Source organism: Dipodomys merriami, unplaced genomic scaffold (assembly GCF_024711535.1).
Source record: "Dipodomys merriami isolate MVZ:Mamm:240054 unplaced genomic scaffold, mDipMer1.0.p SCAF_2, whole genome shotgun sequence".
Taxonomy (NCBI): Eukaryota; Metazoa; Chordata; class Mammalia; order Rodentia; family Heteromyidae; genus Dipodomys; species Dipodomys merriami.
This window is the reverse complement of record NW_027203381.1, coordinates 113,596,483-113,608,795: the sequence shown is the minus strand read 5'-3', so window position 1 is coordinate 113,608,795 and position 12,313 is coordinate 113,596,483. Positions and strand designations below refer to the sequence as shown.

Sequence of the window (12,313 nt, the reverse complement as noted above, 5' to 3'; positions counted from 1 at the left end):
ACTACCAAATTTTTAACCAGTTCATTACCAGAGTCAGAATCCACAGGCCTGGATATCACAAAAGGGTCTCTCCTCTCCTCTTCTTCCTTTTCCTCTCCTCAATTCTCCTGCCCTCCTTTTATTCCTTCTCTAACTGCCTCTTTTTTCCTTTCCATCTTTTCCCTCTCTACTTTCAAGTGGTGAATTCTTAAAACAAACCTTTATGGGGGGGCGACTGCAGAAATCTTGCTTATGAGAACTGGGGGGAACGCACTAAAAATATATGTAAAACTGAAAATACCACAGTTCATAGGGATCTTGTGAGGATTAAATCAGGTCTTAGCAGATTATGGCTTGAGGGCTGAAATTTACTGTGACCTGTCTTTCTATGTCCACTAGATAAGAATTGGGTTTCATATTTTTTGGGGGGGGAGTCCAGTTGTGGGGCCTGAACTCTGGGCCTGGGCGCTGTCCCTCAGCTCTTCAGCTTAAGGCTAGTGCTCTACCACTTGAGCCACAGCACCACTTCTGGCTTTTTTCTTTTTGTTTATGTGGTGCTGAGGAATCGAGCTCAGGGCCTCATGCATGCAAGGCAAGTGCTCTACCACTGAGCCACCTTCCCAGCCCCAGGTTTCATATTTTTAAACAGCTGTGAAACAAAAACAAAACCTGTGCTCAACCAGAAAACATCAAAATAATGCAAAGAGCATGCAACAGGCTGCATAGCAGCCCTCAAAGCTAGAGTATCCACTAGCTGGGCCGTTGCAGCCAAAGGCTGCAGATCTTCTCTGAACTGAAGGAAGAAATCTTTGTGAAAATAGGCTCTTTTAGCTCCGTACTGTGAGCTCGGCCCAAAGGGAACACAGAGAGAAGGTGGAATTTCACTCTGCAAACGGAACTTCCTGCAGAGTCACTTAATTGTAAGGAAAGGGTCAATGGATTCGTCAGATGAGACAAAATTCCTAAGATTTGAAGATCATACAAATATTACTGTGGGCTTCTCCCCTGTGAATCGCCCAGGTTGGCTTACACAACAGACATTTCTTTGCTCCCAGTCCTGGAGGCTGGAGGAAGATTAAGGTGCTGGCAGGGTTGACTCCCTGAGGCCTCGTTCCTCGGCTGGCAGCCGGCCACCTGTGCGCTGTGTCCTCCCATGATCTTTTCTCCGCCTGGTGTCCCTTTGTCACCTTTTCTAATACACACACTGCTCAGATTCAAGTAGCTCTCACCCTAATGGCCTCATTGAATTTACCCTTTAAGCGTCCTATCTTCAAACGAGGCCACCCTGTGAGACCCACATTGGAAGGGATTAGAGCTTCAACATATGAATTTGAGGGAGAACATAAATAAGCCTAAAATGAGTACAAATTACCAGTGTGGATCCCCTCATCTAGAAAAGGCAATCCTTAATAGTCAATGTATGTATGTGAACATAGAACTGGGTAAATTGAGGGGATGCGTGGGGTTGGGAGGGATGGGAGAGAATGATAAAAGAGGTGACACTGATCAAGATGCATGTCCTCACAAGGTGACACGCTGACTTAAAACTCTGTACACCACTACTTATACATAAGGAAAAAAGTAAATAAAAAGATAACTATTTTTTTGGTCATGGAGCTTGAACTCTGGGCCTGGGCACTGTCCCTCAGCTCTTCAGCTCAAGGCGAGTACTCTACCACTTGAGCCACAGCACCACTTCTGGTTTTCTAGTGGTTTATTGGAGACAAGAGTCTCATGGACTTTCCTGTCTGGGCTGGCTTTGAACCGTGATCCTCAGACCTCAGCCTCCTGAGTAGCTAAGATTACAGGCGTGAGCCACCAGCGCCTGGCTTAAAAAAGACAACTTTGGCCCATTATGAGGTACTATAGTTGTGTAAGAATGGGACAAAGCTAGTCCAACTTTAGGGGACATTTATGTATTTTTGAGAAAAGATATTATATAACTGGGTCTGGCCTTGAACTCAAGACCTCCCTGCCGCAGCCTCTCAATTACTGGGATTACAGGCATGTATCACTAGGTTCAGCTCTAGACAGCCTTGAAATGACAGCATCTATGCCTTTTGAAGCTGTCTGAAACATTGACTGGACCTCAGTTTGCCACATACTCCCCCTATATCTCAGTCTTAGCCTTATAAACAAGGCTAAGAGTAGCTGAAGGCAGGGGACAGTGAAATAATGTGATATATCCTTCACAGAGCACTGGCCGGCTGGTGGAAGTTCTCTCTTCCTCGCTGGCCTAACTACAGAAGTTCAATTCTGAGTAGATGGAGCCATAAAGCAGAAGCACCATGGTTTACCATGCGGAAGACAGCCGTTCCGGAGTCACAAGCCTCATTAAAATTTGTCTAGGAAACTGGACTCCAGTAGCTCCTGCCTGGAATACTAGCTACACAGGAGGCTGCTATCTGAGCATCACGGTTCGAAGCAAGGCTCTGGGAGACTCTCATCACCCATCATTTGCAAAAAGCTGGAAGTGGTGGTGTGGCTCAAGTGGTATAGCACCAGCCTTGAGCAAAAATGCTAAAGGTAAGCATGAGGCTCTGAGTTCAAGCCCCAGTACTGGCATGCATGCACGTGTACGTGCACACACAGACACACACAGACACACAATTGTGTAGTAAACACATATTAATGGTCCCTGAGATTTGGAGTATAGTATGTTGGGGAGGTAAAAAGCCCAATCTCTCTTCTAAACTGGCAGCCAGGGGAGAACCCACAGGTAGGGGCCTGTTCCTCAGAGCCGCCACCAATTCCCCGCCCGACTTTGGATGTGAAATCTGGCTCCTCCTGCAGGACTGCAATCCACCCTCTTGCAGCTGGCTGTGAAAACAGGTCTAGGGAGGAAAAAAACAAAACTAAGGTTTTGTGGAAGTGTGAAATTTAAGTCAAAGTGCTTGCTCATCTTCTGAGTAGAGAGGCAAGTGGCTCAGGCCCGGATGGCATCATTTACGTCAAGAAGCTTCCTGGCAAAGTGCTCGCGCAGTACACCACCTCCCCATTGTGAAGTACCCGCTCCAACGGATCCCCAGCGGAGCCTCCACATCACGGCCATTCTCCACTCCCAGAGGCGGTTTCCTCAAATGCCTCATCATTTGCACACCAGCGCCTTCCCCTCCCCACCCCTTCTTACCCACAGATAGCCAATCCAAGACCCAATGGTGTGTTGAAAACACATCCACAGGAAAGAAGTACAAATATGTACCCTGTTTGTCTTTGGAGCCAGATGTCTGAAAAGCTCCCTTGACAAAAAAAAAAAAAAAGAAGAAAGAAAAAGGCTGCCACAAAGAATCCTCTCATTTACTACTCAGGAAACACGCTCCTTTCATTGAAAAGTGATGACATGAACTTGAACCGCCTCCCAGTACTGCTCTGAATGCGTCTCCCCATGCCCAAGGCATGCAGAGGACGGCACACAGAAAGCAGATGCAGTCACCAGGACACTGCCAGACCCGCCGCCCACCCTCAAATAGAAATCAGCCTTACATTCCTTCTGAATTTTTCTTTCTCTGTAAGGCTCTCTGCACGTTGTTTTGTGGATTTAATCTAGTGAGACTCAATCATCCTTTTTCTTTTTTTTTTTTTTGGTGCCAGTGCTGGGGCTTGAACTCAGGGCCTGGGCATTATCCTTGAGCCTCTTTGTGCTCAAGGCTAAGGCTCTATCACTTGAACCATAGTACTATGCCCAGCATTTCTGAGTTTATTGGACCTAAAAGTCTCATGGACTTTTCTGCCCGGACTGGCCTCGAATCAAGATCCTCAGATCGCAGCCTCCTGAGTAGCTAGGATTACAGGTGTGAGCCATCAGCACATGGCTCCCAGTAGCCTTTTAATAGCTGAGCTATACATCAAGGAGTTGCGGCTTATATTGGAGACCAACGGAGGAAGACAGAGGCACAAAGTAAGCATCTCCAGCCTTGATACGGTGTGATGCTCAGAAATCCATACAACTAGGAAAACTAGACTTAGTTCTGCAAAATCAAGCTTGATGTGGTAGGACATGCCTGAGGTCCCAGCTACATGGGAAGCAGAGACAGGAAGATCTAAGTTCGAGGTTGACCCTGGACAAAAGCATTATATCCTATTGGAAAAATAAACTAATGCAAAAGAACACTGTGAGTATGGTTCAAGTGGCAGAATACCTACTTAGCAAGTGAGAATCCCTGAGTTCAAACTCCAGTACCACTCTCTCCGGCCTCCAATTGTGCAGAATCTCAAAACTATCTGTTAGAGCTGAGTACTGGTGGCTCACGCCTGTAATCCTAGCTACTCAGGAGGCTGAGATCTGAAGACTGCTATTTGAAGCCAACCTGGGCAGGAAAGTCTGTGACTCCTATCTCCAATAAACCATTCAGAAATAGCCAGAAGGGCACTGTAGTTCAAGTGGTAGAGCACTGGCTTTGAGAAAAAGAATCTCAGGGGCAGCATCTAGGCCCTGAGTTCAAGTTCCAGGACTGGCACCCAAAACCAAAAACTACCTGTTGGAACCACAACTTAATCTGCTGTCTCAGCTTTTCAGCATATCACCACTAAGCTTAATGTCTTCACCGTAGAAGGGGACCCAAGGGCTTAAGCAATGTAATATGTTCAAAAACACTCTGTGAATGGTTAGGAATGGTTTACTGGAACAATTCATATAGCTAAATTAGACTCTATCATCCCTCCTCTCCCAGCCCTGACTCACATTTAACACAAGGCCAGTGTCCTGTCTCATGGGCTGTTTTCATTTTCCACGAGAAAAGTTGACCTGGCAAAACTGAAAGGAATGTGAAGAATGAGGAGTGATCTCGAACTGTCACTTGTCATATGTCAGGCGGACAGATATTTGGAGAATACCTGGTACAGGTAAAACAGAAAATCCCTTCCAATAACCCATAAGCTCAACTCCCACTTGTATCCAGATTCTGGGCCAAGAAATGTAAGTAAACAATGGTTCTATTCACCATATTTCTGATATTTTTAAGATCTGTCAGCAAATAAAGAAGCAGTTGTAGTGAAGAAAAAGTGTATTTCACAGTCATTATAAAAGTACATACATTGAATAATGGTGTATAAATATCGTCCTTACTTATGACCGAACCATACAACTCACATGGACTCTTTGCTCTTGGACTTCAGCACGATGAATGATTGGTCATTTCTGTCAGTTAGCAATAGGCTGACTGAAATCACAGGCACAGACCGATGCAGGACAGTCACGGGTCGGACAGACAACACACTTTGTACTTATCAAAGGAATAGTCAAGTTTTCCATATAAATATAATAAAATAATAAAGACTTTTTAACATTTCTTCTCTCAATTCAGTTTCATAGATTTGTCTGGCAGGTGCTCACACACACACACACCAAAAACAGTTTCTTTCCCCTCCCCCTCACTCTCTTTCACCTCGCACCGGGTTCACAACACACCTGAGTTTTGGAGTCTCAAGTTACCAGTGGCAACAGGGTCAGCTAGTGGTACCATACTGCAGCTGTTCCAGAAGCTTGCAAACAGAGGGGACCATGTTCTCCACGAGCTAACAGCAACATAGAGCCACCCACCCACATCTGGTGAGCACTGTCAGATGCAAGGAAAAGCCAGGCGCTACGAGAAGCTCACAATGCACGGGGACACATCCTTCCAACCTGCAGGGCAGAACAGTCGGAAGCTATCTTTACAAAAGATTCTTCACCCACCCCAAATTGAACATTTCATGTTCAATGCAGAGAGGGTTGACCAGATGACTCTTCAAAGGCTCTTGTTTTTCTATGGTAAATTCTGGAGCCCAGACTGAAGTCACACAAAGGAGGATTAGCAGGAGACTGCCCTCTTCTTAGTGTGCTCTTAGGGCTGGGGTCAATCCCTCCAAAAGGATCAAGCAGCCCCAAAGTCAGCTGGGACTGAGCTATCTCAGTGGCGGCCAGAATCACCCAAAGACCTTTCCTCACCTCATCCAGTCAGCTTTGAAGGGTCTAACAAAGTCTCAAATGGTAACTGAGAAAGGCCAGAATCGCCCCTCTCTTCTCTGGCTGCCAGCGAGATGAAGGCTAGCCTTATGTACAATATGAAGGGACTTGGCCCACATTGGAACTGATGGACCAGATGACTGCTCTGCAGTGATCACAGCAGCGGTCACTTGCATCTACTCTAGGCAAAAGTCTAAGATTCCAGGCTGCTCTGTAATATGTCTCCTGAATTAACTACTACACAACCTGTGCCAAGTCACATTCCCTTCTTGCAATTCCGCTCACAACAGAGAACCTGCTTCCAGAAGCCAGGGAGGTGGCCTCCACTGGGCTGTCCAGCTGGACACAGTCAGATAACACTAGGATCCACAAAACGTACACATGGGGACGGTACAGTCACAACTGGAGACGCATCTTTGGTTCGATCCTTGGCAAGAGGGCTGGAAACACCACATGGACCGGAAGTCAGGATACACAGCTTTCATTGAGGAAGGAGCTTGGTGTGCATGAACATGAGTTATCTGAAGGGCAAGCCAGTTCACCGCTCACAGCCACCACCTGCACTCCACCTTAGACTCATTTCTGGGGAGCTGGAAGTTGGGGTGCACACAGGGAATGTCGCCTTCACTCAGATTCTGCTGCAACCATCTTGTTTTTTCTTTTAAAGGAAACACCTGTAACTGTGTTTTCCACCTTCTGGAGGGATCAAGGCTCTCTGTTGATGCAATGAGAAGAACACAAGGTGGCTGAGATTCTGGCTTTCTGGCAGCACACTGTGGTCCAACCCCACTACAAACAACACCCAAGCCAGCCTTTTCACTGTTCCTCTCATGGACACATGAATTCAGTGCAAGTGCTTTTTAATTTCTCCATCTAGGGTGTAGAGAATGATGTTATTCAATTTAATAGTGTCACAGAAAGAACACAAACAAACAAAAACACTCTTTGGATAAAATCATTCTGCTACCAACCAGTTTCAACCAAAAGAAGACAAAAAAAAAATCTGTCAAAACTCTACTTGGGAACAAGTGTTTCCTTCAGTCTTTTCTTCCATCAGATCCTTTCCATTTGGTTCCACCATTGCCCAAGGTTCTTCCTCTGGGCTTCCTGCTCGTGCATGGCTGGGTTGCAGGGATTTGCTGTTAGGGAAGAAGGGCCACACCGTTTCCTTCTGCAGAGGAAATTCTGGCCAGGATGAATGAGTTAGGGTATTGTTGGCCTCCGTGACCGACTGCTGAAGAGTGGTCTGCAAAGAGGCACATGCATAGCATAGAGGAAAGAGAGATCGGGTAGTCTGCAGATCCGAGGGACCCAGGAAGTCAGGGGGACTTTCAACCCTAAGCTCAGCTGGGTATGGATAAGGTGGATGAGGAATGAGGGCAAAGGGAGTCTCCGATCGGAAGTGACTGCCCCCATACCCAGACCTCCTAGTGACTTTCAGGAATGTGTGTGTGTGTGTGTGTGTGTGTGTGTGTGTGTGTGTGTGTGTGTGTGTGTGTGTGTGTAGGTGGGGCGGGGGTCCCTTAAGAAAGGCTTGTTGTACAGATGTTGGGACTGTGGATTTCAGCTGGTCCATACTTGGGATGAGGCTCTAAAGGAAGCTCCCACGAGGTCTCTGACTGCTCATGCCCTCTCAGATGTGTGGAGCGCTCTGTTCCGCTGCTGTCTCACAATCTCATTGGCTCAGGTTAACATTGGCTCTTGACCCCATCAGCCATGTCGAAGGAAAGGCTGCTGGGGCCCGTGGGCTGCAGCGGGGGCATGCTGGCCTCCAGGGGCCTCTCCGCAGAGGGCTGCAGGCTCTGGTGTCGCTTCCTCAGCATCTGTCCAATGCCCATCATCGGGAACCTGCCCCGGCTCTTCACACAATTGGGGCTCCCCAGTGGCTGCATGGGGCCATGGTTGGCCACCGGAGGTGGGGAACACATGCCTTCCTCTTTGGGGGGGCCGCTCTTGTCTTCCTGAGCAAAGGAGACGAGAGTAGGATGCAGTGGGGTCTGGAGAGGTGACATACTTCCAGACAAGAGCCCCGGAGAGAGTGTCCTGTCCCCGGCATTCCTGTGGGCCAAGCTCGCAGGGGAGTTCAGAATCCTGTAGTGGTGAGAAGGAGACAGCAGTTCTATGTGGTCGTCACGATCCACAGACTCAAAGGAGCGCACCATATCCAGCATCAGGGGGTCTTCCTTAGGGAGGATGCCGGCACTGCCGGGCCCTTGCTGCTGGGGCTCTGCTTTCTTTACAATCCTGGGGGTCCTGGGAGGTGGGACGGGGATGAACTCCATGGAAGATGACGCCACACAACTGGAATCAGAGGTTTTCCGGAAAAGATTGCGGCAGCCAAAGGAATCTGCACATCAAGAGATCAAGGAAATCAGGACAAATACAGAAACGATGCACGTAGCAGCAGCCTTCTGCTGGCACCGAGGCTCAGCCTGGTGAGACAGGACCCCAGTGGAGGATCACGGAATCAAGAAACAAATGGCCACAACTCCCCAGGAGAAGTCAGCCATTGCGACTCTCCTTTTGTATGCTTAAAATTCTAGACTGTAAACCAGGAGCCAGGCTCACACCTGTCATCCTAGCTACTCAGGTGTCTACAACACCAAAACCTAAAAGTGGAGCTGCGGTTCAAATGGTAAAGTACTAGCCATGAGTGAAAAAGCTCAGGGACAGTGCCCAGGCCCTGAGTTCAAGCCCCAGAACTGGCACGCATGCACGCACACATGCGCGCGCGCGCACACACACACACACACACACACACACGTGCGCGCGTGCATGCAAATTCTGAACTTTATAAAAAGAATGAATATGATCATGGTATATTATGTGCATACATAGAAATCACAATGAGGGCTGGGAATGTGTTTTAGTGGTAGAGTGCTTGCGTAGCATGCATGAAGCTCTGGGTTTGATTCCTCAGTACCACATACACAGAAAAAGTCAGAAGTAGACCTGGGGCTCAAGTGGTAGAGTGCTAACCCTGAGCAAAAGAAGCTCAGGGATGGTACCCAGGCCCTGAGTTCAAGCCCCAGGACTGGCAAAAAAAAGAAAAAAAAAGAATGGAAAAGAAATCACAATGCAACAGTGCTTTGCACAATTAATGTATGCTAGTAAAAATAATTAAAAAAAATTCTGGACTCAGTCAAGGGACCTTTGAGTAAAAAGGACCAGGTACTGACAGGATACCTACTGAACTCCTGCAAGTGTACCACACCCAAAACACCTGCTAATCTGGTCCTTCACCCGCCACCCTGCAAGAACTGTGTCCTTCAGGGATGGACATCTTGGTTTTGCTTTTGTTTTAAGTGTATCTTGATAAAACATACAGAGCAGGACACTGATTCCTGTCACCATTTTTTTTACTACATAATTCAGTGACGTATATTCGTATCATGCAATCAAATTTCACAGCAATTTTCGTCTTGTAGCTGATCCTCCCTGCCTCTCCTTCTCCTGCTACGCTACTTCCTGCCTCTATGAACCTGACTATTATGACCAGAATCACACGGTAGCTGTTCTTTTATGACTGGCTCACTTCACTCAGCGCCTTGGCCCCCATGTCCTCATGTGCTGTGGCGTGTGTCAGGATCTCCCTCTCTTTTAGGGCTCTCTCATGACTTCTGAACTTCGGGAGACCCATCTGAACAGGAGGTTCATCTACACGGTTACGGCAACCTGCCAGTTCTCATAAATTCCACTTCAACCTGGCACAGGCTAGAATCCAGGTTTACAAACAGTATCAGAAAGGAGAGGGGAAATCCCTTTATAGATGTGGAGCTGAGGGGAAGAAAGTCCAGCTCATATGGAACATGCCCAGTCACAGATTCTTTTCCCTCAGTGTTAAATTTTATAGGCCCCATCCAGGCCCAGCTGCAGGAGCAAGCAGCTGCCCACTGTGTGTGATTCCGGGAGCAGCTGAGGGTACTAGACTCTTCCTTGCCTACATAAATAAACAGAGACACCAAAATAAATCTGCTCAGGCAGCAGATGCGAGAGGAAGTAAAATTTCATTAATGCCTAATGTATCCGGTGGACGCACGGGCAGTATCTCATCAGCATGTGCTAGGTGCCCTGCACCCAGGAAGGCGGGCTGTTCTGGGCTACATGGGGACAGAGTGGCCACTGTCCAGTGGCCTCACTGACTGCCCGGCCAGCCTGAGTTGACCTCAGATGGACATGGCTCTCTTTCTAAAAATCCTGCATCTTCACATCAAAGAGAGAGAGAGAGAGAGAGAGAGAGAGAGAGAGAGAGAGAGAGAGAGAGAGAGAGAGAGAGAGAGAGAGAGAGAGAGAGAGAGAGAGAGACTGGACAATGTGACTTCTTCCAACGCCCCAGGAACAAGAACTGTCTGTCCTCCAATGCCCAGGTCTGTGTCAGGATGCCCCAGCCTCGGGTGTCCTTTCTCTTGGTATTTTCTCCCCTGTGCATCAAAGCAGTGTCTGGGGAGTTCTCTCCTTTCCACATCCTCCCCTGCCTGTCCCAGAGGACAGCACAGATTCTGCAGAGCACAGATTCTGCACTAGGAGAGGAGCCCTACATAAATAGTTCATTCCATCTACCTGGTAGTTCCAACAGGGAGAAGCTGTGAGAAGAAGCAAAGAAGACTTGGGGCAGTCACGGGCAATAAATGTAGATTTGAACTCAGGTCTGAGACCCTATCCTCAGCCCAGAGTCAGACTTAGTTGCACTTCCAGGCTTCCCAGGAGCGATGCTTGTGGCAAAGGCCCTAATCTATGCTTCTGTTCTTGTATCCCAGCCTCTATTCCTGTACCCCAGCCTCTATTCCTATAATGCCTGATCGTTGCACACATACATAAATATCCCAACCTCTGTCTTACAGCACTGTGAACCCTACTCTGCTCCTAAAACACAATGCACCCCAACCTTTACTCCCACAATGCTATGCACCTTAATCTCTGCTCCTACAATACCAAGCACCCTATCCTCTGCTCCTACAACACCAAGCACCCCAACTTTTGTTCCTATAATACCACGCACTCCACCTCTGCCCCAACTGTGCCAGGTGTACTCCAGTCTCTTCTCCCCAAGCACACACACCTTGATCACTGCTCCTGTAATGCCATACCCCAGTCTCTGTGATTCTGTACTCTCCCATCTGTCTCCATGCCACCACCCACCTGCTCTGTGTTCCCAGCTTCCCCCCTCCCACCCCCCCGGCACAGGTGGCTAATATACCACAGTTGGGCTGTTGGTTCTCCTCCTGCCTCCCCAAGGGTAGCTCCTGGGACGGGGCATGGGCTCAGGGTCTTCTGTAACCGCTCAACCCGTTGGATGAAATGAGATACACAAAGAGGCTCCGCCCCTCCCCCCATGCCCCCACCCTCCAACTCAGAAGCCAGCACACTATAGACAATGAGTTACCATCCAAGAGTCCCCTGGTCTGGGCACACACAGCTGTGTCCCTATGGAGGGTACACTGCAGATATCAAGCTCAACATAGGCGAGCTGAGAGGGTCCTCAGAGATCACCCACCTTTGTCAGGGAAGGCAGACTTGGAGGCCTTCCGGTCCTTCAGCAGGGCTTTGGTGTTGTGAATCTGCGTGATGAGGGAGGCCGGGGGCTGTTTGTGGGCGGGCAGGTTCTTATCCAACTTCTTGGAAAAAGGTCGATGAAGGAAATCCCCTTTCTTTTCTTGTTCTTTGGGCTTCTTGTCCTTCAAATCAGAAGCAAACATACATACTGAGCCACACGTGGGCCTCCTCTTTGGAAAGTCATCAGAGCGTGTTGGAGGAATCCTAGCTCTCTGCTTCTACCTGCTCTCTCTCCCAAGGAGCCACAGGGAGGAGCTGGGTCTGGAAGATGCTCCAAGGAGTCCGGCTCCTTCCGCTTGGCCAGCGGGCCTCGGCTGTCTCTTATACCTTACGGCACCGTTTCAAGGGTCTCCAACACAGGCCAAGGCCTCCTTAGGAGTTGGTTATTTCAAACCCGGGCTGAACAAACTCAAGTGAGGCAGATGAGGCCTTTTGCAAACCTATCATGTACCATTTACAATGGTACCCTAGCTGGGGAAGGCACCGGGGTCATGTGAGCACTGGAGACGAGGAGGCAGAATTGCATGTCTGAAACTAGCCTGGGATGTATAACAGTCTGTCTCAAACCAACAAGAAATAACAATTCAGAATAAATAAATAAATAAAGTGGTACCCTGGGATGCTACGCTCAGCGAGGCCTTGCAACCTGAGATGTAGCTGATGCCCCTGCTCTGCCAGGCCAAGGAACCCGACACAACTGGATAGGAGAGTCCAGAGGTCAGAGCAGTGCCCTGTGGGTTTCTGGTGCTTTCTATCCTCTAGGCTTGGGAGCGCTTCCTTGTAGAACTAAAACTCACAGGCTTGCAGCCTTATCTTGCTGTGAATTTTATCTTTACT

At 48.4% G+C, this 12,313-nt stretch overlaps 1 protein-coding gene across 1 annotated transcript in view; it reads right to left on the bottom strand.

Annotated features, from left to right (window-relative positions):
* Positions 1–4,975: 4,975 nt before the first annotated feature.
* Positions 4,976–12,313, bottom strand: part of Hunk (hormonally up-regulated Neu-associated kinase) — a 102,917-nt gene continuing 95,579 nt past the window's right edge. Inside the window, exons 10-11 of the mRNA XM_070030562.1 lie at positions 11,418–11,598; positions 4,976–8,270 (exon numbers count right to left, since the gene is read on the bottom strand). Of these exons, the coding sequence (XP_069886663.1) occupies positions 7,612–8,270; positions 11,418–11,598 (840 nt within the window). The 3' untranslated portion in view covers positions 4,976–7,611. The remainder of the gene's footprint in view (positions 8,271–11,417; positions 11,599–12,313) is intronic.